The sequence below is a fragment of the Nomascus leucogenys genome, chromosome X (genome assembly GCF_006542625.1).
Source record: "Nomascus leucogenys isolate Asia chromosome X, Asia_NLE_v1, whole genome shotgun sequence".
In the NCBI taxonomy this organism is placed as follows: Eukaryota; Metazoa; Chordata; class Mammalia; order Primates; family Hylobatidae; genus Nomascus; species Nomascus leucogenys.
The window spans coordinates 61,901,936-61,928,026 of record NC_044406.1 but is presented as its reverse complement, the minus strand read 5'-3'; the positions used below and the strand labels follow the sequence as shown (position 1 = coordinate 61,928,026).

The following is a 26,091-nucleotide window of genomic DNA, read 5'->3' as shown; positions in this document are numbered from 1 at the left end:
ACATGTTACCCACCAGAGCAGAGGACAGTGACCAACTCCAATCTTCTGAGTCAGAAGAGGCCCACTCTGGCACTTTCAAACTATCATGCTTGGTTTTTTTTTGCCTTCCATCACTAATGTCCTGCTTTGGTTTCTTAGGCAGGCTCCCATCCCCTGATCATTCTTAGTTTGCTAAATGAGAGAAAGCGAGAACCGGAACTTGAGCCAGAATACACAAAATCGCTGACCAGCAGGCCACCTCCCTTCAGAAGAGATGGGTGGGCTGGCAGTGGGTGCTGGGCATGCAGGAAATATCCCTCAGCACAGTGGGGACTCTGCTGGAAGAATCTGAGTAAGCCGTTAACTGCAGGGGATGGAGGCTAGCCTGATTTCTGAGGCAGCTGAGAAACTGGGGGTGACGTTCAGATTTCGTGAGCCACTGAATGGGGTCTGCTATCTGCGTGTGCCAGACAAGGCCCGGCTGTGGCTGCCAGGGTGTGCCAACTGCTTTGACCACATGATCCTGGTCTGATCATAGGGTTGCCACATTTAGCAAATAAAAGTACAGAACCTGATTAGATTTGAGTTTCAGATGGACAACAAATAATGTTTGAGTAGAAGTATGTCCCATGCAATAATGTTTTAGTGTAAGTATGTCCCAAATATTACACTCAAACATTGTTCATGGTTTATCTGAAATTCCAATTTAACTGGCATCCTGTTATTTTATCCGACAACCCTACCTGGGCAGAGTAAAAACTGCTATGTAAAGGAAGAATGACTGGCTTTATTTTTCATCTGTTTCCAGGAGCCTAGAGAGTGGGACCAGTGGGGTTTGAGCTTGGGTCTGAGAGCATGAAGAAATATGTCACGGGCAGGGGGCTCAGTGAAAGCCATGGAGAGTCTTCCCCTGAGTAGCTTGGAATTATTAATGGAAAATTCCAAGAACCCTTCCAGCTCTGACCATCTCTGAGCCTCAGAAAGTCCAGGAATGTTGTGAGGATAGAGTGGAGAGATGGTGGAGGGGGATAGGACTGAGGACTGGAAGCACCCACACAATCTTGACAACTTCTCTGTTTGGTATTAGGATGGGGGGATGCATGCAGATGCATCAGCTAGGTACATGCCCTTCTTTCTGTGGACGAGAAGGCAGGGCTTCCAAAATGTCCAAAACGTTCACACTGCCATGGCTTCTGCTCCAGAATTTCTGCCATTCTTTCTCCACAGTGACGCTGTTGGAGGGAAGCCCATTCTGGGACAAATGCAGTTTAGCTCTGGGCCTTCACTTCTCAGTGCCCCACTGTATCCTTCCCACACCTTCTCTCAATGGCAGCAACAGTGGCAACCTGTGTTTGGACACCATTTCACGGTTCACAAAGTGATCGGCCATCTGTTACTTCTCTGGATTCTCACGTCTGAGTGACCACTCATTATCTCCTATTTGGAAGTGAAGAAACCAAGCCTCAGAGACTTGCCCAGTGCCACATGGGCCAGGCCTCCATCCACTCAGGCATTTTCATAACAATTGTCAGTGAGTGGCTACCGTGTGGCCTGTGTTAGGGGCTGGGCACGTGAGAACAGTCAGACCCAGAACCACCCAATTCCTGCCCCTGAGAGCTCCCAGACCAAGATGGGAGAGCGAGGCATCAGGGACAGGGGACAGATGTGTGAAGAGGTGGGGACAACACAGTTCCACAAGGCCTGGCTTGATACAAAGAAGGCCCGTCTCAGGAGTGTCTCAGTAGAGGGAGTGAAGTGGCCTCTCAACCCCAGGCTTTCTTCTTCTCTGGTAGGCAGCTCTTCCTTTCTTTTCAGGCCACTGCGGTCTTCACTCGCTGCATGGGTGCTGGCTCCTGGAAGTGTCCTGGGGCTCCATGCACTTGGCCCACAGCCCAACCCCAGCTGTGCTGAGGTGGCTTCTCCTTGGCAGGGAAGTGCAGATCCTTCCCACAGGGCCGTACAGAATGTTCTTCCTCTGCCTCATCCCCAACTCCAACCCTTCTTCCAAATGGTCTTTTGTGGAATTCTGTGTTCATGGAGAATCCAACTACTTCTCTCCATCTCCACTGCCACCCAGCCTGGTGTAAGGCACTGTTATCTCTCACAGAGGATTATTGTTATAGCCCCTCAAAGGTCTCCTCCTTCCCTACCCTTTAGCAATTTAAGTCATTCTGGCTCTTCTCTGCTCAAAGCCCTACAGAGGCTCTCCATTTCGGTCAGAGTAGAAGGCTGAGTCCTTATGTTGGCCTACAAGGCCCTCCGTGAGCAGGCCTTTGCCAGGCACTCTGCTCTCTGCCCTCACCTACTCAGTTCTTCTCATTCACTTGATTCAAGTCTTCTTGCTGCTCCTCATGACCTGCCAGGGACACCTTATTCCAGGGGCTGTGTGCCCTTACTGTTTCCTCTGCCTAGAACTTTCTCAATCCCAATTGCCACACTGCTTACTTAATCATCTCCTTCAAGCCTTTGCTCAAATGTCACCTTCTCAGCGTGGCCTTCCCTGATCACTCCTTTTAAAATTGTAAAGCCTGCTCTCCCTGCCTGATCCCTTCCCACCTCCCAGCACTCTGCATCCCTCTTACTCTGCTCAAATGTTTTTTGTTTTTTTCCCCGTAGGTTTTATCACCTTAGAATGCACTATAGAATTAGTTAATTAATTAATTTATATCATTTGCCTTCCTCCACCAGAATATAAACTTCACAAATCATGATTTTTTTTAGTTTGTTTTGCTGCCCAGAACAGTGCCTGGCATATATTATGTCCTCATAATAATTAGATGTTGTATTAAGACACCCTTCCAGTCTTCCACCCTTCCATGTATTTGGCACATAGGACACACCTGGCTGGACTTGGTATCTTTCATACTCGCATATCTCCCATCATACACAGACTTGGAGATGCCACCTACTAATGTGCATATATAAACATGTGTTGACAACTAGATACATATTTCCCTTTGTACATATATACTCACAGGCAAAGACCACATGTACACATGCATGTGCATGAACAAAATCATATTTGTAAAATTTCTTTTTCTTTTTCTTTTTTTTTTTTTTGTTTGAGACAGAGTCTGGCTCTCTTGCCCGGGCTGGAGTGCAGTGGCATGATCTCAGCCCACTGCAACCTCTGCCTCCCGGGTTCAAGTGATTCTCATGCCTCATCCTCCAGAGTAGCTCGGATTACAGGCACGTGCCACCATGTCCGGCTAATTTTTTGTATTTTTAGTAGAGATGGGGTGTCGCCATATTGGCCAGGCTGCTCTCGAATTCCTGGCCTCATGTGATCCACCCACCTCGGCCTCCCAAAGTGCTGGGATTACAGGAGCGAGCCACTACTTTTTTTTTTTTTTGAGACAGAGTTTTGCTCCTGTTGCCTAGGCTGGAGTGCAATGGTGCGATCTCAGCTCACCGCAACCTCTGTCTCCTGGGTTCAAGCGATTCTCCTGCCTCAGCCTCCCGAGTAGCTGGGATTACAGGCATGTGCCACCACGCTCGGCTAATTGTGTATTTTTCAGTAGAGATGGGGTTTCTCCATGTTGGTCAGGCTGGTCTCGCACTCCCGACCTCAGGTGATCTGCCTGCCTCGGCCTCCCAAAGTATGACCTTGAGGGAACTCTTTTTCCAAAATTCTATTATAAAAAAATTCAAACCTACAGAGTAGTTGAAAGAATCGTACAGTGAACACCCACCACCTAGATTGTACAGATAATATTTTGCTATGTTTATTACATATTTATCCATCAATACATCCCTGTATCCATCCATCAATATATTTTATATGCATTTCAAAGTAAATTGCAGACATCAGCACTCTTTTTTTGTTTTGTTTTTTTAGAGACAGGGTCTCACTTTGTCATCCAGGCTGGAGTGCAGTGGCATGGTCATAGCTCACTGTAATCTCTAATTCCTGGCCTCAAGTGATCCTCCTGCCTTGGCCTCCCAAAGTGCTGGGATTACAGGTGTGAGCTACCATGCCCAGCCTAGTATTCTTCACCCCTACACACTTCAGAATTAATGAGAGTTCAACATTTTTTTACTTTCGAGGTAAAATCCACAGGCAGTGAAATGTACACATTTTAAGTGTATACTCACTGAGTAACGAGGTTTTGATCTGTGTAACTCAAAGTCCTATCAAGACAGAGAACATCACTGTTACCCCTAAAGACTTCCTAGTCAATCCCCCAGCACAGGTAACCACTGCTCTGATTTGTTTCACTATAGATTGGTTTTGCCTATTCTAAAATTTCATGTACACAGAATAATATACCCCAATATTTGTTTCTTCACTCAATAACAGGTTTATTCAGTACCTATGATAGCTCACAGACATACATGTGATGTCTCTTCAATGTGAGTAATGAGTTCTCCCAGACTGACCAAAAGGCTGAAGGTATTTCTAAGGCCTGGCCTGTGACCTCCTTCCCTCTGCCCTCCAATCCCATTGTCACTGAGAGACCATAGACAGTTGGGCCTCAGAAACAGAAATGCAAGCCCTGTGTCCCATTTGAGCCCCAGGCTCCTTCCTGCCCATCACTTTCCACCATCCAGACTGGCCCTGGAGGCCTCTTGTCGGCTGCACGCCCACACTAACTTCCCACACCAGGGTTTCATCACATTTCTCTAGCCAAGTGTGCAAAGGAGTGTCACAATCCCAGTCCAGGCAATACCCAAGTTGGTAGAAGTACAGGTGAGTGGGCAGCTGGAAGGAACTGGATAAGCAGAGGCATTATGTGGTCCTGTAATTCTGTGGAGGGGTGGTACAGGGGCAGAGGCTAGGCAGAGGCTGGGGAAGAAAACATTAAGAGAGGAAACATCACAGACTCCTGAGCAATCAGGGCTGGGCAGCTGAACAGCACTTACCTGGAGCCACTGGGACGCTGGGCACAATGCTCTTGCCCTCTAAGAAGGACCTCAAGACTGCCCTGGACGTCTTTGCTGTTTTCCAGTGGGCCCTCAGTGCCTTGCTTATCAGTGAGTCTTCAGCCTTTGGTAGGGTGACCAATCATCCTGGCTTGCCTGAGACTGAAGGATTTTAGGGTTGCAGGATGTTCAATGGTCAAAGTAGGGTTGTTCCAGTAAAACCAGGAAGGTTCGTAACACCAGCCTCTGGCCTGGTCCACCTGGCCATGGTGTTTGTGGGATCTGTGAGTGTCCCTGTGGGCATGTGTGTGTGCATATGGGTGTGTGCCTATGCGGGGGTGTGTATATGCGCGTCTATGCACATGGACTTCGCTGCAGGTGTGTGCCCTCCTGGGTCTACATTGGGGTGTAGAGGGCATTCTTTGGGAAGATGAGGAGCAGTTCCACTGAGGCTAGCCAAGGAAAAGGGCTTGGCTGCAATCACAGGGACTCAAGCAAACCACCAGTGAGAGACAGTTGGGTCAGGTGGCAGACCGAGGCTCTGGAAACCTCGTCCTGAGGATTTCGACCATTTATCCATCCATGTCTGCATGGATGGATACACTACAAACACTTTGTGAAAGTTATTTCTATGCTGGCCACTGTGTTCTAAGTGCTGAAACAAATCGTCACTATGGGAAGGGGTCCTGGAAAACATTCTTGCCTTTCCAGTGGTTCAGGTGAGTACTGGCTGGAGTCAGGGACATGAATTAAGTGACCTTGCAAGCTATCTAGGAATAAAGAATGCAGGTAGGCCTTGGTGCACAGAGCTGGCATAGAGGCATGCCAGTGAATAGGAAGGGTGGGCGGGCATTCCTTACCTCACCTCACCTGTTTTCAAATTCCAGGTCTACTACTTACTATCTGTGCAATTCTTAGCAAGGTATTTATCCTTTCTGAGTCTTGTTTTCCTCATTTGCAAAGTGGGAGCATTCAGGGTGTATTAATCAGGATGGTCTAGGTATGCTGTGCTGATAAATTCACCCTGAAATCTCAGTGGCTTAACCCAGCAAATGTTTATTTCTTGTTCATGCTGAATGTCCAATATAGGTTGGTGGGAGTCACCACTCACTGTGGACATTAATACTCAGGCTGACGGAGGCACCACCAAATTGTGTCGCTGCAAAATGGGGCTTGAGGGATTACCACAGCATGGGAGGGAAAGTGAATGGAGAACTCATCCACAGTCCTTACTACCTCCACCCAGAAGTAATAGGCAAGAAACCATGAGCTGTCGCCTCATTTTGAACGTCCTTAATTACTGATGAGATTGAACATCTTTTCGTGTTTATCAGCAATTAGCATTTCTTTTTCTGTTAACTGCCCATTTATGACCTCTGCCCGTTCTTCTCTTGAATTTGAGTTGACTCTTGAAGGACAAATAGGAAATAGGTGAAGAAAGGAAGACCATTTGGGGCAGAGAGTGGGCAACACATGGAAAAGCTAGGATGGCAAAGGGCACATAATGCATTCAAGGAGCTGCCAGTGGTTAAGTGAGGTGGAGGGTGAGAAGCACAGAATTGGTGCTCAATATATATTTATTGAATGAATGAATGAACAAACGAGAGGGAAGAAGGAAGAGACTGGAGAAACAGGCAGGGGACAGATTGTATAGGGCTTTGTAAACCATGGGAAGGAGTTTGGACTTTTTTTTGAGAGCCATGTGGAGCCGTGAGGGAGATTGACACAGGGTGATGGCATCAGAGATTACTCTAGCTCTGTGAAGCAAACTGATTATAGGAAGTTAGAAGGGAAAGGGGCAATGCCAGGTAGGAGGCTGTTGCAATAATCCAGATGGCGGTAATTTGGACCAGGCCAGTAGTGATGGTGATGCAGAGAAGAGGAAAGAAGAGGGGAGATTCAATAAATTGGAGTAGAATGAATAGGACTTGAAGTTGGGGGGTGGGGCACAAGAGAAATGGAGGAAGCAAGACTGAGGGATCAGGTCCCAGTGTGAGCTGGCAGGGAGGCAGGAGGAGCAGAGAAGGGTTAAGGAGGAGAGTGGCTGAAAGGGGATGAGTCCAGGGACAAAATGGACTCATAGGACTCTTAACTGGAGTTTGACTTTGGGGTATACTAAGGTACGGAGGGGGCAGGCAGAAGAGCTCTCGGCCCTGGCAGCAGGTGTGGGCTGCAAGCATTTGCCCCTTCCTCACTAGCTCACATAGGGCAAGTGGGGCAATGGCCCTTCGGAGGCCTCTCAGCTCTTCACTCTAGGAGTGCAATTGAATCCATCTGGACCCTAAAGGCCTTGAGCGAAGGCCCTCCCAATAAGTGAGGGAAATAGTGCAGATATTGCTATTTTAGTTCCCATCTTGCAGATGAGGAACTGAGGTTCAGCAACGTCTTTGGTCACACACAGTAAGTGGCAGATCCAAGATTCATCACATCACAGGGCACCCCACCTGAGGCCACACTTACAAGATGTCCCCAGCACTGCCTAGGTTTGAGCAGAGCCTAAAGGAAACTGGGAGGGATCCTCTGGACTAGACCCATGCCTCTCTTTACTTCCTGAAGAAGTCAGTAGTGTCATATGGTGCTTATCAAAACCCTAGAACTGCTGGCCTTTGCTACACCCTTAATTCTCTTTCCCAAGGCACTGCTTTTCAACTTTGTTGGTTCTTTCTTCTGGAATTTACTTCCATATTTCTAAATCTTATTATTTGCTGATGTAATAATTTTAGACATTGTCTATTGACTTCCTAATATGGAAGATGAGAATTTGGCTGCATACACTATCACTAGAACTTCCTCTTCCCCCATCCTCCCAAAATTGTTATAGCACAGGTTTTGGTTAAATGCCTATGACTAGAAAATATGATTCATAATTGAGCTATTTAGTCACCAAGATTATATTTCCTTTCCCATGGAATTTCTTGTTTTCCCTGAAGTTAATAATTGCCTCATTTTATTTTATTTTATAATTTTTTAATGTAATATTTTAAAATCAATTTTTGAATCTTAAGTACTAAATATTTTATAGAAATAAAACTTTTTCTACTTAACATAAGGATTAAAAATACCTAATTCCAATCCTAGAAGTATCATCATTGCAATTTGACAAAATAATTTCAAAGTTTATCTGGAAAAAGAAACCTTTGAGACTAGAAAAGAGGAAGAAAAGAGGAAGCACAGTTGTGAACGCTCCCTATGAAATATTGGGTAGAAAACTGTTACATAAAAAGCTTCACAGACTCTAGAATTCACAGATAAAATTATTGAGTACAGGTCGGTGGCGGTGGCTCACGCCCGTAATCCTAGCACTTTGGGAGGCTGAGGTGGGTGGATCACTTGAGGTCAGGAGTTCGAGACCAGCCTGGCCGACATGGTGAAACCCCGTCTCTGCTAAAGACACAAAAATCAGCCATGCGTGGTGGCACTCACCTGTAATCCTAGCTACGGGAGAGGTTGAGGCACAAGAACTGCTTGAACCCGGGAGGTGGAGGTTGCAGTGAGCTGAGATCATGGCACTGCACTCCAACCTAGGCGACAGAGTGAGACTCCGTCCAAAAAAAAAAAAAAAATTGAGTACAGTGGTCTTGAAACAGACACACAAATTTAACATTTCACAGTGAAGCATCCTAAAGCCATATAGGGGATGGGTTTCTTACCACAAAGTATTATTAGAAAAATCGTTCATTTCATTCAGAAAGTCTAGTTGTAGCCTTACTCATACCGTAAACTGAAATGAATTGTAGTTAATTGCTTCATTTTACATTTCTTTTGTTATCTATTAGAAATCTATTAGTTATCATGAATTCACCCTCTGAATCTCTGCAGACATGTCAATCTCTCAGTATGGGCAAATGCAACAAGAATCTAAGTCCCCCCAATCCTTTTATTTCCTTTAGAACATCGCTGCTGGAGCCCAGTGTCTTCCTGTTACAATTTGGCCTCATGCACAGCTGTCACCTCCAGGGCCCCTGAGGCACCTTGGGTGCAAAATTTAAGAAGGTGCTCACTCTCAGGGCTGTGCAAGTGATGGGCCAGTACATGCATGACCTGAGAGTGAGTGTCTTGCTCAACGTTGTGCCCTGGGCACCTTGCTCACCTCTCCCTATCCCTGGCCCTGCTTGCTCCCCTCCTTCGTTGGGTCCTTTTTTTCCTGGATTGTATGCCTTCCTCGTTCTTGGTTTACTCCCTCATTTTGGTGAAGCACATTCTCCAGTAGTTTTCTGAGACAGGAGCATGGGAGAAAAATTATCTGAGACTGTGTGCATCCGAAATTGCCTTTATTCCATTTCTATACTTGATTAATAATTTGGCTGCATATATAATATCTTAGCTGTGCCTAGTGTAAGTATTTGAGTCTAGAGTCTCTTTAGTTCAATTTTTTGGGGAACAATCCTCCCATCATCCAGTTGTGTCGGGGAGGAGAGGGAACCTGGGGTTCTAATTCCTTGGCAGACTTTCAACCAATCCTCCAGTTTTTCTAGCCCTGCGCCTCATCCCTGCCTCTTGTGGCACCTGATGCCTCCAACTTCTGAGTCTTTCCTAGATCCTCCAGTGCAAATAGGCTCACATCTTGTAGGCATCCCCCTTACAGGTAACTAGATTTTAACTTTTTTGTTCTAAGTCAGTTACCCCCTCTTCCATCTGCTTTCCTACATGGAAATGTTTTGCTAATATCTCTTATCTGCTGTTGGCATCTCATTAATTCTCTTTCTCCTTGTGGATCTATATTTTAAAAAACATTTTAATGATAATTTTCATGGAGCTCCAGCAAGAAGTCAAGGCAAAAACTTGTGTTCAATCTGCAATGTTCAATTAGAAATGTTCTCTGTCTTTTCTAACCTTTTATTGACCCGCTTTCCCAAATAATCTTACTTACAGCTGCCTTAAAAACTGAGTCCAGTAATAATTCTGAGTGTGGCTCCCTATGACTCATCTCTAGTAACTCTTCCTAACTATGCTAACCTACAGTGTTCCTATCTTACTGGAACTTAATACAGCCCAGTACCTTATTCTATTCCGGTTTGTATTTTTCTTTGTTTGCCATCTGGTGTGCTCCCAACTGGGCCGAAGATGGGTCTTTGCTTTCCCTGGTATTCCCTTAACTAATGCCTCAGAGAGAAGATTTGGAGAGGAGGACGTGAATTAGAGGAAAACTGTCCCAGGATTCCCCACCTCTGGTCACCCACCGCTGGCTCACTGCCATTAACCACACTGCAGGCAGAGCCCAGTGCAGTGCTGGAGCAGGGCCCAGAGAGGAGAGGGCTCACAGTGTGAAGCTCAGCTGGGGAGGAAGACACCTTGCCTCCTAGACCTGAATCAGGTTCCCAAGGCCAGATAGAAGAGGGGGCTGGGGACATGGGCAGATGGGCCAGGTGCTGGGGTGAAGTGAGAGTGCTGAGTGGGTATGGGTGAGACAGAGTGCACGTGACCTTGGGGTGGACAGAACTCCGGAGAGAGGGTAAATGTGAGGGACTGCTTGAAATTCATTAACTCTGGTCTGGGCTTCCTGCAGCAACCACTGTGATTGTTGTCAACCTCTACCTGGTGGTGTTCACGCCATACTGGCCTGTCACTGTGCTTATTCTCACCTGGCTGGCTTTCGACTGGAAGACCCCTCAGCGAGGTAAGGGTCCTGCTGGTGCTGTGTTGCCACGTGCCACATGCTCTTTCCCCTTCTCTCATCACAATCCTGAGAGGCTCTGGCCAATTCCCAGACAGCCCTTTAGCCTGTCCCTCCCTGGGCTAGAGAGGCTGAGGGAAGGAGTCTTTTTAAGGTGGTAGAAAGGCCCAGATCAGAACTGGAGTGGGTTAGGGGAGCGGCAGCTAGTGAAGCAGAAGCTAGGCCTGTCCTAAATTGCCCTGATATGCCCAACTTGGTTGCCACTTAAGAGGCCAGGAAACAGCAGGGGGTGAGAGCACCCTGGGGCAGGCCCACAGTGGGAATGGACAAAGCTTGGCTGTATTGCCTCTGTTTTCAGGCGGCCGCCGGTTTACCTGTGTGAGGCACTGGCGCCTGTGGAAACACTACAGCGATTATTTCCCTCTCAAGGTCAGTAGCCCCAGGTCCCCATTCAGGCCCGGGTCCAGCCCCGACTTCAGTGCTAGCAGTTGGGTCAGGCTAGGGGTGGAGGGTGCCATCAACATTGAGGCTCTTGAGAATGACGCCCCCTGTAGTTGTACATTGGGCAGCCTGCATGGCTAGACGTAGCAGTCCTTTTCCTTTCAGATCTCTGCCCAAAAGAGGAGTTCTCTACCCCGGGGATAGCCCTCCTGATTCTACTTTCTTCCGCAGCTTCTGAAGACTCATGACATCTCCCCCAGCCGCAACTACATCCTCGTCTGCCACCCTCATGGGCTCTTGGCCCATGGATGGTTTGGCCACTTTTCCACAGAGGCCTCAGGCTTCTCCAAGATATTTCCTGGCATCACCCCTTACGTACTCACACTGGGAGCCTTTTTCTGGATGCCTTTCCTCAGAGAATATGTGATGTCTACAGGTAAGTTGGCTCCTAGGACACAAAGCCAAAGAAAAAATGGCTCCCCAAGGGAGAATTGTAGGGGGATGCATGAGAGCAAGGCCAGCTCCCAATCCCCTCTGGTGTGAAACAGCTATCATAGGCTCACCTGCCTGATGTTAGGCTCCTTGCACTCCCCCTCCTTTGAAGCAGTAGAGAGGAAACGTAGGGGTTTGGGAAGTGACCAGTGGCTGTTTGGCTTTTTCTATCCACCAGGGGCCTGCTCTGTGAGTCAATCCTCCATTGACTTTCTGCTGACTCATAAAGGCACAGGCAACATGGTCATCGTGGTGGCTGGTGGACTGGCTGAGTGCAGATACAGCCTGCCAGGCTCTTCTACCCTGGTGTTGAAGAACCGGTCTGGCTTTGTGCGCATGGCCCTTCAGCATGGGTAAGGACAGCTCCAGTCCAGGCTGGCGGAAGGGATCCAAAAGTGTTGCAGGGAAAGAAGAGGGGGTTTCGACGAAAGGACATCCACAGAGAGAGGAGGAAGTATACAATACATTCTTATGAACTATGGTCATCAGAAAGATAATTTTTGTCAATTAAAAAAATAAATAAGTTAAAAAAAAAAGAGGGAGGAGGAAAGCCACCTCTGGGTTGAAGAGCTGGGGCCAGGTCCTGGAGGCATTTCTGCTGAAGCAGAACGGGCAGAGGGCCAGCCCTGAGCCTGTTCTCCCTCACACCAGCCTCTCATCTGGGCCGGCCCCTCTATACAAGGGGAGTGGCAACAACCCTGTCTCAGAGAGAGCCAACCTTAGCTTGTGTTAAAGTGAAGAAAATCAACTGGCATGGCCCTTGGGTCTTACTTTCCAGCGTTTCAGACCCAGGGGTTCCCAGGAGGGTCTGGGCTTGCCTCCTCCTTTAGCTTACTGATGCTTTGCTCCCACAGGCAGCCAGGGGTAGGCCACAGAGCCCCCACACTCAACTTGGATCTAGGCACAGCTGGACTGGGGTCTGGGAAGCCTGTAGGCAGACCCAGGGATCATGGGCCATCAGCGTGTCTGGCATTTGACAAGGTCCCTACCTTTCTGGGCTTCAGAGGATATGCTTTTGCTCTGCAGAGTGGCTCTAATACCTGCCTATGCCTTTGGGGAGACGGACCTCTATGATCAGCACATTTTCACTCCTGGTGGCTTTGTCAACCGCTTCCAGAAGTGGTTCCAGAGCGTGGTACACATCTACCCTTGTGCTTTCTACGGACGTGGCTTCACCAAGAACTCCTGGGGCCTTCTGCCCTATAGTCGGCCTGTAACCACCATCGGTGAGTGGGCGTTTCTGCTGGCAGCCTCAGTCTAGGACACAGGATCTAGCTCTGAGGCTGAACCTCAGCTCTGACTCTGCTCAGAGGCAGGGAGGCTGGCTGGGATGAGTGGCAGCTTTTTGAGGTGAGGATGGGGAGAGTCTGGGCTTGAAGCCTGGGGCCCATTCTGAGGAATGAGCTATTCTGATGCTTTCCCCTTTTCCTTCACTGTCTCCCCTGGCAGTTGGGGAGCCTCTACCAATGCCCAAGATTGAGAATCCAAGCCAGGAGATCGTGGCTAAATATCACACACTCTATATTGATGCCCTACGCAAACTGTTTGACCAGCATAAGACCAAGTTTGGTATCTCAGAGACCCAGGAGCTGGAGATAATCTGACAGACATCCCCAGCAGCCTTCAGCCTGGCTGGAAGGTATGGACCCAGTGAGAACAGGAGGACAAAAGTCACCTATCGGGCTCCCGCTCCTGATTAGACCAGTCCTCCTTATGGGGAGGGGCTATTTATTTGCTTGTTTTCTGCACTCCTTTTCCCACTTCATTTTTTTTCCTTCCAGCTCTTTTCTGCCCTTTCTTTGCAGCTACTGGAGAGATAGTCCCAAGAAACAGGGAAGAGCCTAGGGGAGAGGTGTCCTGACGGCACTTTGGCACCAGCATTGAGGAAAACAATGGACAAAATAAAAAGCCCGTCTTCTGATACCGCGTGTGCACCAACTACTCTGTTTTGAAGGCTCTGGGATGCATGTTTCTCCTTCTCTAGCTGTCAAACAGCCCCATCTCCCAGCATTGAGCCCCATCTTCTGGCATTGAGTCCTACTTCCTACAGGAGTAGGACTGGGGCCTTGAGAGCCAGTGGGCTTTGAGTTCAAGCTCCACCAACTTCAAGCCATGTGACTTTGGGGCAATCAGTCACCTCTGAGCCTCCTTTCTTCATCTATAAAATGAGACTAACAATCTCTCTCCTGCTTACCTCAAAGGCTGTTGGGGAGATCAAACAATATTGGATGTGATTGAACTTTATAAAGTGGAGAGCTACACCAACCATTTTCCTCTCCAACCATTTTACCCATTTCCTGTCCCTGAGCAAACAACGCCCTAAATACCCTCTGCTACCCACTAGCCCGCACTCAGTTTCCACCTCACAGAGCTTTAACAGAATGGGTTGGGCTCAGGCCTAATTTTCTCTGTCGTTCCCTCAGCAACTTGCCTATACTTGCGTGGCCCTGTAATTCTGGCCTTTGTTTGAGAGTCAGCCAGCCTGCTCAGGATGGAAATGAGGCGCCTGGCTTTTAGCAGCCATAAAGAACTCTCCTTCTGAATGGCAAGTCTCTCAGACTCTTGGTCTAATGGCTGTTGCAATGACAGGCTACAAAATTTGGCTCACAGCCCTCTCATTCCATCTCTCTTGGGTGGGTGCCATTTGGTCCAGTGATTTACCTGCATTACGTTCGTCAATTTGGTCTACAATATCCTGCGTGTTTACTGCAGTGTGGGCTGCTGCCTCTATCCTGGGTGCCTGCCTCATGTGATGATTTGTATACAGTGGCCAAAGACATGCTTCTGCTTTTCTGCTGTCTTTGTTACTTGTTGTGCCAGAGATTACATTTTCCCTGAGCTTCCATAAAGTGTTTTTAAACAGTCTGTAGCTTTCCTGTAACTGGTTTCCTTAAAAGAAAAAAACCCCAAACCTCTAAGGCGGCCATAGGACCAGCCTGGGCTCCAACACCCAGACCATGCACACCTGTGTGCACATTGCTCCACCTATACGATGGCACAGGGGCAGGCCCAGGGAAGCCAAAAGATTGGCGGGGGGCTGGGGGAAAGGCTGCTGGGGTTGTGAAAAGCGCCAGACCTCTCTTGAGCTACGTGTTCTTGAGCTGCAATCTGGTCTTTTTCCTGTGAGCCCCTTCCTTATTGATTTTAGCTCAGGATGGATGGAGGGGAAAATAGGCAAATACTACTTTCCCAGGTAACAGCAGCCTCGGCTGGGAAGGAATCAGACCAGGTTGACACACTTACTAGTTGGGTAACTCTGGGTGAGCCACTTAAATTCTTTAAGTGTTGGTTTCCTCATCTGCAAAATGAGCTGGAGGCTGGGTCTACCCAAGCTATTTGGGGCCCAGGCCTGAAGTATCTTTTGTAGATGCCACATTCTTAAGCTGAGAGTGAGTCAGTTCTGTGTATTGCTGCCCCAGGACAATGTTCCTTTTGGCAGGACATCGAGCCTACCGGTCATGTGGTCACAGTCACAGAAGACCTAAGGCAAGCTTGTCTAACCTGTGGCCTGTGGGCCACATGCGGGCCAGGATGGCTTTGAATGGGGCCCAACACAAATTCATAAACTTTCTTAAAACATTATGATAACTTTTTGTGACTTTTTTTTTCTTCTAGCTCATCAGCTATCGTTAGTGTTAGTGTATTTTATGTGTGGCCCAAGACAATTCTTCTTCTTCCAATGTGGCCCAGGGAAGCCAAAAGATTGGACACCCTGACCTAAGGTAATGGGGATGCGGGAGTGTGGTCTGAGGTATGGAAAGGATGTGGGATGTTCCAACAGGAAATTCAGACCATCTTCCTTCTGTTGCTGCCTCTGAAATGGGTGCCTTGGTCCTTCCCCTAGCTCATATGTGGCGTCATTTGCAAAGAAGCACCTAACATGTAGGAAGTACTCACGCCGATTTCAAGAACAGACGGGGAAAGCGCTTTATTTGCAAAGAATAAACCATTAATTTACACAAACTTACATCCCAGTTTATATACATTATATATAGTTTATATACACAGTATCTCACACTGGATGCTGACCCCCAAAAGCAGCATTGGGCCTGCTCCAGGCCATTCTCACAACAAAGCCCACCCCCCAATCCCAGCTGGAGGAATACAGAAATGACACACCCCGAGCCCTCCTGGAAAGAGTCCTGAAATGGATTAAAAGACAAAAATCAGCTTTCTTCTTTGTGCTCACAGGGCCTAGAGGAGCCTCCAGGCAGGGATGGGTCCTGAGGCAGCATTACAGTAGCCTAAGGACTTGCTGGTACTGGGCCAGTCTTGTGCTTTCCAGTCCAGAGGCTAGAGCTGGGAGAATGCCTTGGGAGGAGGAAGAGTTCTGATGAAGGCTGCAGCTACTCTCTCCCTGCCTGGCCAGGCTCCTGAAGGGGGCCAAGTACTTCCAGCCTGGAGTTTGTGGGTAGAAGAAAGAAGATGGCCATGTGGGACAGGAACTGCTTTACCCCCTCACTCTGCTGAATCTGGAGGTTGGTGCTTGCTCACCACTTGGGGCAGGTCGTCTTCCCTCTCTGGGCCTCAGTTTCTACATAAGTAACAGGGTGGAATGTAGGTTGGGCTAGATTCCCTCTAAGGGCCTTTTTAGCTCTAAATTTCTCTGAATCTATTTGCATCCACAGGAAGTTACATAAACACACACACTCATACATGGATCAAAGTCTTTGTTTACCTCCAGGGTTCCTAGCTCTTTCCTGTTCAGCAAAAGAAATTTGGCTCAGGATGGATGAAGGGGGAAATAAGCAAATACTACTTCTCCAGGTAACCAGTAGCCGAGCAGCCTCCGCCAGCTGTCTTTTGTGCCAGCTTGGCTGTTGAAGCCCAAGTAGCTGGCAGAGACTCCTGCCATGCAATTCTCCTTCAAACCTCTGTCATCTGCTTGCCCACAAATGTCCTTGTCCCATTCTCCATGCTAGCATTGGTCCTCTGGCAAACTCACACCAGCATAGTTCCAAACTGCGCATCTATTTCCACATTCTCTCATCAGTAAATTGCTTTGTCACTTTGCCAATGACTTAGCAGCAATAGGGCTCCCCAGCTACCTATTGCTTCCCTCATCATCCCTCGCCCTCTAGAGTTCCTTTGGAGGGTTCAGAACGAATCAAGGGTCCAGTGGAGATCCTATTTCCTTTGTCATCCCCTCCATGTCTGGAGAATAGAATGGTATCAGGATGCTCTTTAGGGGCACAATTAGGAAGACTTTTCCTCCTCTCTCCTCACACCTTTCTGGCCTCAGAACCAGTCCTCTCTTTCAGGTATTCCCTCCATCCCTGAGAGACCCTGGTAGTATCAAAGTCTCTAAGGTATGGTGGAAAGAGATAAGGAGTCACACTAGTAGTTGTGGGAAGCAGGCTGGCTCCTGTAAGCTGTCTGTAGGGTAATGAAAGGAGGACCTTGCCCACAGTAGGGGCTCCACACATGATGGTTGGCTGGTTCCTAGGATGGGTGAAAGAACATAAAGGCTACCAGTTCTGTGGGTCCCAGAGGCCTGCTGCTTCAACATGGTGCCAGGAAGATTCTTCTGAACACAAGAGCTCTAAGGCTGTTGGCTGTTTCCCAAAGAAATGTCTGACTCTTTTTGCCACGGAGCCCCTGGCAGCCAAGAGGACAGGTATTACCATCAAGGAATGAAATCAGGCATCTCTGAGTTTCTCCCTAGAACCCTCAAGGATTTCAGTTCCAAATTACCACTTTTACTGGTTCTCTCTAGACCTCAAATTCTACACAATGCTGTGGTGTAATGGAACAGCTTTGGAGTCAGACCCGGCTGAAGCTCCAGGTCTGCGGCTTAAACTGGTCAAAACACTCTGAGAGTGCTACCTCTCTGAGCCTCATCTAAACAATGATGTTTGTCATATTATCAGCCTTGCCTTCTTCAAAGGAGATAATAAAAGAGAAATTATTTTCCAAACATGAAGGAGAGGTTCTTGTTGGTTTCTGCTACAACTGCGGACTGTCCAAGGCACTTTATAGGAGTTAGGCCCAGACACGTGCCTGGAGTTCACCTCACCTTGGGTTGCAAGGCTGTCATTAGCAACCAGACAACGGAGGCCTAGCCCATCACCTCTCACCCTGACCCTTGAAGGGCCAAGCAGTGTGGTTGCTTAGAAAGGGAAGGCACAGCTGAGAAATAAGTACCCGCTGTTCTTGGTGAATTTCAGCTGCCTGAAGGAAATTATTCCCCATCTCCTGAAAAGGAAACACATTTCAGGAACAAGAGGAGCAGACTGTACAAGGCTGGCCTTCCCAGGTTTGGGCTGGACCTAGCACCCAGAAGCCAGGCTGAGCCCAGGCACTTTGAAGTAAGGCTCTCGAGGGTCCTACCATATGATCTGGTGGGAAGCTTGGGGTTTAGGGGAAGGTGAATTTGGACCTGAACTAGGGGGCGGATCCCTGCTCAGTGCCTAGACACTGGCTTCTCCTGAGCCTGGCTTTAGGGGAGCAGCATGAGCATCTGCAGTGACAATGCTCTGCTGTGGCTTTTTGAAGCCAGAGTGAAGAAAGACTGGGTTAGTACGGCATCAGCTGATGGCCTTTCAGGTAAGGCCTGGCCTAATGTCCACTTGGGTTGTAGCAAACTTGAACAAAAACCCTCTGTCCTATCCTCACCCCTTGCCCTTTCTAGGCCAGGTAAAAAGGCTCTGCCTTGCTAATGCCCAGGAGCAGTCTAGGATTTGGGAATTTAGAAGGCTGTGGTGAGAGCCACCTGCTAAGAGTCACAGGTACTAGAAATTGAAGGGACTTCTGGAGGTCATCCAGTCCAACCCTTTGTCCCCAGACAGAATTCGATTAGGAATGGATGAAAAACATTTGTACTGCTTAATAAATGGAAAATTCTGTTTGTGCCCAGGTAAGCTAAAGAGTATCCCAGACTCACATGACCACAGGTCCCAGGTTAGGCACCTGTCTCAGACAGAGGTAGGCTCTGTGGAGAAAGAAGACAGGAGTTCTAGTCAGGCTGGGAATGGGGGCAACTAGAAGGTGACCCCAGGGAATTTTCTGAGTGTGGAGCACAGCTGTAAATAAAATGAGAGACATGTGACCCAAGTACCGATTCAGGGTCTTATGTGGGCAGATTTGTGGCCATTCCCTGTGATTGTTCCAAAGCACAGCAAACTTCCCAAAGCCCAGCAAGCTGCCACGGTGTGGCTGTCAGCCGGAGTGGGAAGAGCACTCCGACCCTCCTGCAGGCCACAGTATAGAGCAGAAAGAACATTCCCACTGCCAAGGATGCTCCTTGGCAGGTTTCTCTCATGGTCTCTGCCAAAAGCACCTGCCTTTTCCCTCTCTGGCCTTCTTCTTAGGCTGCAATGCTCCCTTCCCACTCCGCCCCAGCCACTACCCTACCCAAGAGAGGAGCAGCAGCCCCCTTGGGGTCAGATGTCCACCCCCAGAGTCTGGAGTGCACCTTTGCTTTCTCTGGCCTGCTGCCCTGGATCCTCATTTTAGTGCAACAAACAATATATCTGACAACAGGGACCTCGGGGTTGAAGAGTCATGCCATAAGCCAGTCAACATGGAACCAAAGAAGGTTTTGCTTCATGTAAACCCTGGGGCTCCATCAACTGTCCTGTTAACTCAAGGTCATTCTGGAAAGTCAAGCAGGCCTTGTCACCCTGGAGTCACTGGGGAATAAATAACACTGGGGCATTTCTCTCTGTGGCTGCAACACCAATACACCTCACTCCACAGCAGCACTTAGAGGTTCTGGGAGTCCTGGCTCCCAAACCCAGGGAAGGGGCACGGACAGAGGCAAAATGGGGGGAATCTAGGATGCAGGGGCTTCACCCAGCCTGATGGCCCCAAAGAATGTGGTGTGCTTGCTCATGTTGATGGAGATGTCAGCGTGCACCATCTTGACGGCGATCTTCTGCCGGGCCTTGAGGAGGCAGACGCCTGCAGTATAGCAAGTGTTGTAGTTGGTCTTGCCCGTCTCGATGCTGCGTGTGCACTGCAGGAAGGGCTTCTCATCCACCACCACCTCATAGCTGGCAAAGTCAGTGAAGTTGATGTAGTATACCTGAGTGAGAGGCAACAAGAAGGGATTGGGGAAGAGAGGAAAGAGAGGGTGGGGGGCCCTCCCTGTGGTGAATTGACAGAACCTTCACAGATGAACTGTCAGTATACCCCATGGATGGGGCAGTCCCATGTGAAGGCGTGCTAGCTGGCCAACAGGAAAGGCAGGGTGACAGGCTGATGCATTGTCCTTCCCCTAGTCCATGGGGCTCAGCTGGCTGAGCAAACCTTTCTTACAACAGCACACCTGTCGTAAACTCTGTGAGGCTAAGAACCATGCCCTATTTGCAGCTTCACCGTGTCCCCGTTCCCCCGCCCACCCCTGCCCCAGCCCTGACATGAAGCAGAGTGCTCTGAACATAGCAGGTGTGCACACAGTGCCGTAGACACAAACTGACTTCCATTCTTGAGCCCCACAGACTATTTGTGGAGAAACTTAGAAGTCACTGATTCCCGAGAGAGGGCATGTAACAACTGGCGATTTCTTCAGCTCCTTAACAGAAGCTTATTCAGCTTGCACCACCCCTCCCCTGTGCCTGGACTCCCCTCACTGATTCACAGTGCCCCTTGGGCCTCCCATTTGATGATTGAGGAAACAGGTCCAGAGAGATGGAGAGCTAGCTACCGCAAACAAGACAAAGAATTTGGAAAAGCCCAGGCCCCTAACTTTGTGGCCAGAAGGAAGCACTAACTTATGCTCAGTGGCCTAATGTCATGGGGATTTTCCCGGCCTGCATGGGCCACTCTCAATTCTCTCCTAGGCTCAGAAAATTAATTTTTCCATCCTTCACTACCCTTATCCATCATACCTCACACCAAGTTTTGATCTGCCACCCGCCCCCACCATGTGGAGCTTGGCTCATAGGACATCAGGGTTATGCCCATGTGCCCCATGGGTGTTGGGACTCTCAGATATCACCGTAAATCATTTTATGAAAGGTCACTCCCTCTATCAGCTCTTCAGGTGGGAACAGCATATTTGGGTGCCATATATGGGTCAGGACCCAAGCTACACTGGGGTGCGCAGTGTGCCTAGTAGATGCTTGTTAGTCCACCTTCTCTGGCCGCTCTCATGTGACTCCCATCTGTTGGCTCCATAGTCCTTCTGTCCACCTGCCTCCTTGCTGCCCACCCCACAAAAATCCCAACCTCATGGCTCATCTTCCTTTATCTCCAAGGAGCCACCCCCGTGGAGGCAAACAATGGGGGAATGGAAGTAGATGGACACTGGTGGACTTGGGGAGCGGGCCCAGGGCAGGAAGAGGACAAAAGCAGAGGGAGAAAGGGCTGGAAGAATGACAGCAGGAAGGAGGCAAGAATAGAGGAATAGAAAGATAGGGAAACAAATAGAAGAAAGAGGAAGGAAAGACAGTCAGAAATCTTTTTGAGGTGGAAAGAAAGTCTGCCGGAGCACTATTCATTATAACGTCCGAGCCAGCAGTGTTGAGGGGAAGGGTTCTCAGTAACCCTGGAACTGACTTTCAAAGAATATACTGAGACCAAGTTCAAGTTTGGCAGTGCAGCCAAACAGCTCAGAGGGTAAACAGGGGCCTGAGGCCCTGCAGGAGGGAATCAGATGGCAGGGTGTGGGAGGGGCCTTTTTCACAGTTTTTCAATAATATTTGGCTAGGGAAAAACAAAACAAAACAAAACAAAAGAAGCTGGCCCCCTCTCTCTTTCCTCCTTTCAACTCCCTCCCAGTGCGGTCCCCCCACCCCTTCACCCAAAGCAGGAAGTTAGCCATTGGATGGTCTTGGCTGGCTCCACAGTGCCCCTATGTGGCCTGCACCGGATCTGCATTCTGGATATAAGAAGAGTTAGGCCTAAGACCGTACTCACTTCTACCTGACTATAGATGAAGTAGGTGCCGTCCACCAGTACCTCCAGCTCCCCGCTGCGGGGATGTAGCTTAAACACCTTGGGGTTCATAGTGATGCGAGACCAGTCATTGAGCACTCCACCTGAAAGATCTCGGTATGAGAGAAGGGCAGTCACTCAGTACATGTCAGAATAATCGAGGCAACAGAAAATAAATACCAAGGAGTTCACAACCCCCACCCCTATCCCAGTGCAACCAGGGTAGCCTAGAAGGCCAACCTTTAAGAAGAGCATTTGAAAGCAGAGAAGCTGTTCTGTTTGTAAAGCAGCTGCCAGGCCTGCTTCAGGGCTCATGGGCTCTGCCTGTCTGTCTTTATCCTTCCTTTCTTGACTCTTGCATCTGGAAGGGTCTTTACCCAATACCTTCTAGCTGGAATTTGCTGGTGGAGGATCAGAGTGGGCATGCTGCCCTATTTTCTTTGTTGTTATGGGGCCTGCACAGGCAAAATTCAGACACTGAGTGGCAGGCTAAGTCTTATTATTCAATTTTACTTTCCCAGCCAGAGCTCCTGAATCCCTCTCTTGTCTCATAGGTTCATGGGTTTTCTCTTTCTCCTTAAGAGATTCTTTTTTATGGTTCTTCCACACCCACAGCTTTCTGGAAAGCCTCCCTGGGAGGAAACCACTGGAGAACCTTAGGGATTAGAGATGATTCAGACTCCATGGCAACTGGGGCTACTGACCACTAGTACCAGGGCCCCATAGGTGAGAGGGATCCTTATGAGAGTGAAGGATAGACTGGAAGGCTGCAATAGAGCCAGCTGGGAGGATAGGAGCCGAGGCACCTTTGGCAAAGCATCTGTCTCCGCCCCACCCCAGGCAGGGGTGGAGGGGGCAGTCACACTCCTTTGGACAGCGGAAGCCAGTGTGTGAGGGTGGAGGAAAAACTTCTCTTTCCATCCTGCAGAAAGAGGAATGTTCCTTCCCACCATAAGAGGAGGACATCCAAGCCCAGGCAGCCTTTTCCCCTCTAAGCCATCCATCCTGCACCCAAGAAATTATATTTTATAAGTCCATCTTTGGCCAGTTTCGGTAGGCCTGCCTCTCTGAGGGATGAGGAAACAGGCTTTCTGGAAAAGGTGACCATCTTTCCTTGAGGTGGTAAGTAGATGGGCTAGGAGCTGCCCTGGCTCTGTCCCATCAATGGACCACTCTCCATGACGTCCTCCAACCCCTGACCCCATCACTTCTTCTTCTTTTTTTTTTTTTTTGAGATGGACTGTCACTCACTCTGTCACCAAGGCTGGAGTGCAGTGGTGTGATCTTGGCTCACTGCAACCTCCACCTCCCGGGTTCAAGTGATTCTACTGCCTCAGCCTCCCAAGCAGCTGGGATTACAGGTGTGTGCCACTATGCCCAGCTAATTTTTGTATTTTTTTGTGGAGACGGGGTTTCACCATGTTGGCCAGGCTGGTCTCAAACTTTTGGCCTCAAGTGATCCACCAGCCTCGGCCTCTGCACCCCACCCCCATCACTTCTGGTAATACTAAAGGTCTGGTAATACTAAAGCCACTGCACCCCACCCCCATCACTTCTGGTAATACTAAAGGTCAGCACAGACCACCTCTGAGGATTGGCCCAGAGGGGCTGGAAACAATCTTATTATGTGGCAGTGGGAGCAAAATCAGTGGCTGCTGGCACAGAATAAACACTATCCGTCTAGATACCCAAACAAATCTATTTTGGCCTGTCTCTGGCCTCCCTGGACAGGTGGGGATCATGGTCCACTCAGGGCCTTGGGGTCCCCAGCAGGACCAATTGGGTTTTGGTGCCATTGTGTTCCTATTTACACTTCTGAGGCTACTAAGTCAGACATGGAGGTGGCAGTCAGGGAAGTAGCTAAATACAGTCATTAAGGAAACTCAGCACAGCCAGTTCAGGACTGACTGAGTTCTTAGAAACTGTCCCCATGTAGCTGTTTTTTTTTAAGCTTCCTTTACTGTTTCTGTACTCACAACCTCTCCCTTCCACCCCAAGCTCTGAAAGCATCTGGCGTCTTGGCTAGCTTGCTGCTTCCCAAGGCTCCTGGGGGTTCACGCATTTTAGGCTTTGTGCACTCTGGGGACTGGACATTATTCTAAAGTGCTGTTCTTTCATGAATGTTCATGTCTCTTTGGGGGAAGAAAATGAACCTAATCATTCAGTGGAGTGTACCTACATATCACTGAAGTAGCATAGGGGAGAGGAAAGAGTCAGAAAGATGTAGTTTTGAATCCTGGCTCCTAAACTAACTTGACTAAGAAATATTGGGGAAGTTAATTAACCTCTCTGAACTTCACTTTCTGTCTTTGTAAAAAGGAGCTCATACCTACCTCATAGGGTGGTTGTGAGGATTGAATGAAATTAAAGACAAAGAAAGTATGCTGAGAACTCTAAAGTATTGTACAAATATGAAGCAGCATGATTTATTATGGTATTATCCAATCTCTCTGGGACTCTGTTTCCCCATCTTTTAAATGCAGGGATTACAACAAATCAGTGTTTCTTAACCCCATTAAACACGTTCTCCTTTCTGATAGACACTAGCATCTTAAATTCCCTGGAGATTCTAACATGCCCCACCTTCCCTGAGAGATGCAGCCTGTCTGCCCATCTGTGCAGATCCATCAGACAAAAAGAATTTAATTTTACATAGTTGTACTTTCTATAATTTGTATTGTGAAAATATTAATCTAACTACACATATCTCCATGGTGGCTCTGATATAACCTCCATCCCCTGAGAATGCCTGGGCTAGATGATGTCTCAAGTCCCTTTCAGCCCCGTCATCAGTGATTCTAAAGCAATTTGGGTGTAGCAACTGGTCTTGATGCCAGCAATTGCTCAGGACAGCCAGTAGAGGGCATGGTGGAGCAAAGAATGACTTTGTATGCCAAGGGTACCTCAGGGGCCTGGGAGGAACTAGGCTGGGTGATTATTTGGAGGCTGGGGAGGAGGCAGGGGTGAAGCTCCTCTTTGGAAGAGAGCCTATTTTGATTCTTACCATTCTTGACTTGAATTGCTGACCCTTGGCCCTGTAGATGCACCACAGCTGGCTGGCAGGATGAGAAGGATAGAGAGTAGTCACTATGAGTAATGGCTGCTTGCTCAGCCACCGGTCCCATGTTTCCGTCCTGGTTTCTAGTCTTCTATTGCAATCCAATTCTGATCCCTCTCCCCTGTCTTGGGATGTTACTGACTACATTTCTACTAGAGGGTAATATGGTTTTGTAGCTCTACCGCTTCCTAGCTATGTGACCTCAACCAAATGTAATGCCTCTGAGCCTCATTTCCCTAACTGTAAATGGGGATTATAAGAATGTCTGGCCTCTCTCACAGGGATGTCTGAAGATCAAATGAGGTGATGGATAGAAAATTGCCCTGCAAGCCGTCAAGCACTGTGCAGCTGTGTAGATTTATCACTGTGGCCACACAGCTGTAGCGAGGGAGGCTGAGATGAGACAAGGCAAGGCAGCAGAACCTGCCAATAGAGACAGATTAGGAAGCTCAAAGACTGGGAGGAGCTCTTTAGGCCATTAAGGCAGACGCCCAGGCTAGGCTGGGCCTGGAGCTGGTTGGCTGTTTTTCAAGGACATACTCTTCAACTCTTCAGCTCCGGATCCCAGGTGGTCTGAGAGCCGACAAGGTGTCTGGGGTGTCTGGAGAGTTGGAGGCTCAGGTGAATAGATCTGACTGGCAGCTTATTTCAGCTGACTACTGGGCCTGGCTATGGTGACCCTGGGGTCTCCTGTGGAATGAGGAAAAATGATCCTGGCAAGACACCCTTTCCTTAGCTAAAAACATGCCCTGGGGCAAAGCTTTTCTATTCCTGGAGATGGGAGGGGGCTGTGAGTGAAAACCCTCAGAATCTCCAGGGTGTTCTCATGAAATAAAGCCTCAGGAAATCTAATAAGAAGCTAATTTAAAGGTGGCTCTAGCCTGTGGCTTTCCCTCCTACCCAAGAAGAGAGCAATCCCCAGCCAACCTGGTTTTCTCGAGTTTCAGCTTTATCAGCAGCACCTGCAAAACAGGACAGGACAATCAGAGGGCATGATCTTCTGACTTCCTTTTCCCCTCACCTGAGCAGCTAGCGGTGGTGAGCCGTGCTCCCTGCAGCCAGCCCTGTCTGAGCTTTATTCTCCAGGGCTTAGAGCTGGAGGAAGAGTCAGAGTGCACCCCTTCTGTTTCCTGCCCTGACCTTCATCTTCAGTGGGCCCAGCACCCAGCAGGGAAACTTCTGAGTATTGCCTCTGGCCAATATTAGCTCAAGGCAAGCCCCACCGGGCAGCCATGGAGAACAATGAGAGGGCATTCCCGTCACTGTGTGACCCTGAGGCAATGGCATTGGCTTCTCTAGCCTTTTGCTCCCTTTCTATTAATTTTCTTCATAGAGCCCACTGCTATTTGTAAATATCTTGTTTCTTTGCTCTCTCTTCCTCTAGGAGATAAACTCTATAAGAAAAGGGACCATGTATCAATATATCTCTTTGTATACAGAAAGTGCTCAATATTTAAGGAATGATTGGATGAAAAAAAAATTCCTAACTCCATCTCTTGTGGCCATGGTAACACTGCTTAGCCCTGTGTGAAGTACAAGTTAAAGAATCTGAATCCTGCTGCAGAATTCTTGCCCCTGGAGAAATCAGCTGTAAGGGTCCATTTCTTTAAAGCCCCAAGATACAGGGCAGGGGAGTGAGGAGCAGGAGAAAGAAATAACAACTGACATTAGCCCAGGCAGTCTGACTCTTGTCAACTCCAATTAGGCAGGTTTGGATCTGCATTCATACCTTTCGGATGCCCTTCAGGGCTTAAGGAGAAAGATG

The 26,091-nt window shown here is 48.5% G+C and overlaps 2 protein-coding genes across 4 annotated transcripts in view; one reads left to right on the top strand and one right to left on the bottom strand.

Annotated features, from left to right (window-relative positions):
* Positions 1-4,868: 4,868 nt before the first annotated feature.
* Positions 4,869-14,254, top strand: AWAT2 (acyl-CoA wax alcohol acyltransferase 2). The gene is made up of 8 exons (XM_003272673.1): positions 4,869-4,953; positions 10,349-10,459; positions 10,815-10,885; positions 11,129-11,333; positions 11,568-11,742; positions 12,416-12,615; positions 12,839-13,028; positions 13,171-14,254. The coding sequence occupies exons 1-7, from the start codon at positions 4,869-4,871 to the stop codon at positions 12,991-12,993; spliced, it is 1,002 nt and encodes a 333-aa protein (XP_003272721.1). The 3' UTR covers positions 12,994-13,028; positions 13,171-14,254.
* Positions 14,255-15,291: 1,037 nt separating this feature from the next.
* EDA (ectodysplasin A) overlaps positions 15,292-26,091 on the bottom strand; it is a 421,035-nt gene continuing 410,235 nt past the window's right edge. Inside the window, exons 5-8 of one of the 3 annotated variants that reach the window (XM_030807332.1) lie at positions 25,254-25,288; positions 24,273-24,324; positions 21,257-21,372; positions 15,292-19,415 (exon numbers count right to left, since the gene is read on the bottom strand). In XM_030807332.1, the coding sequence (XP_030663192.1) occupies positions 19,164-19,415; positions 21,257-21,372; positions 24,273-24,324; positions 25,254-25,288 (455 nt within the window). In that variant the 3' untranslated portion in view covers positions 15,292-19,163. Of the gene's footprint in view, positions 19,416-21,250; positions 21,382-24,272; positions 24,325-25,253; positions 25,289-26,091 lie in introns of all 3 variants that reach the window. The other 2 variants (XM_030807330.1, XM_030807331.1) reach the window with 2 other exon arrangements.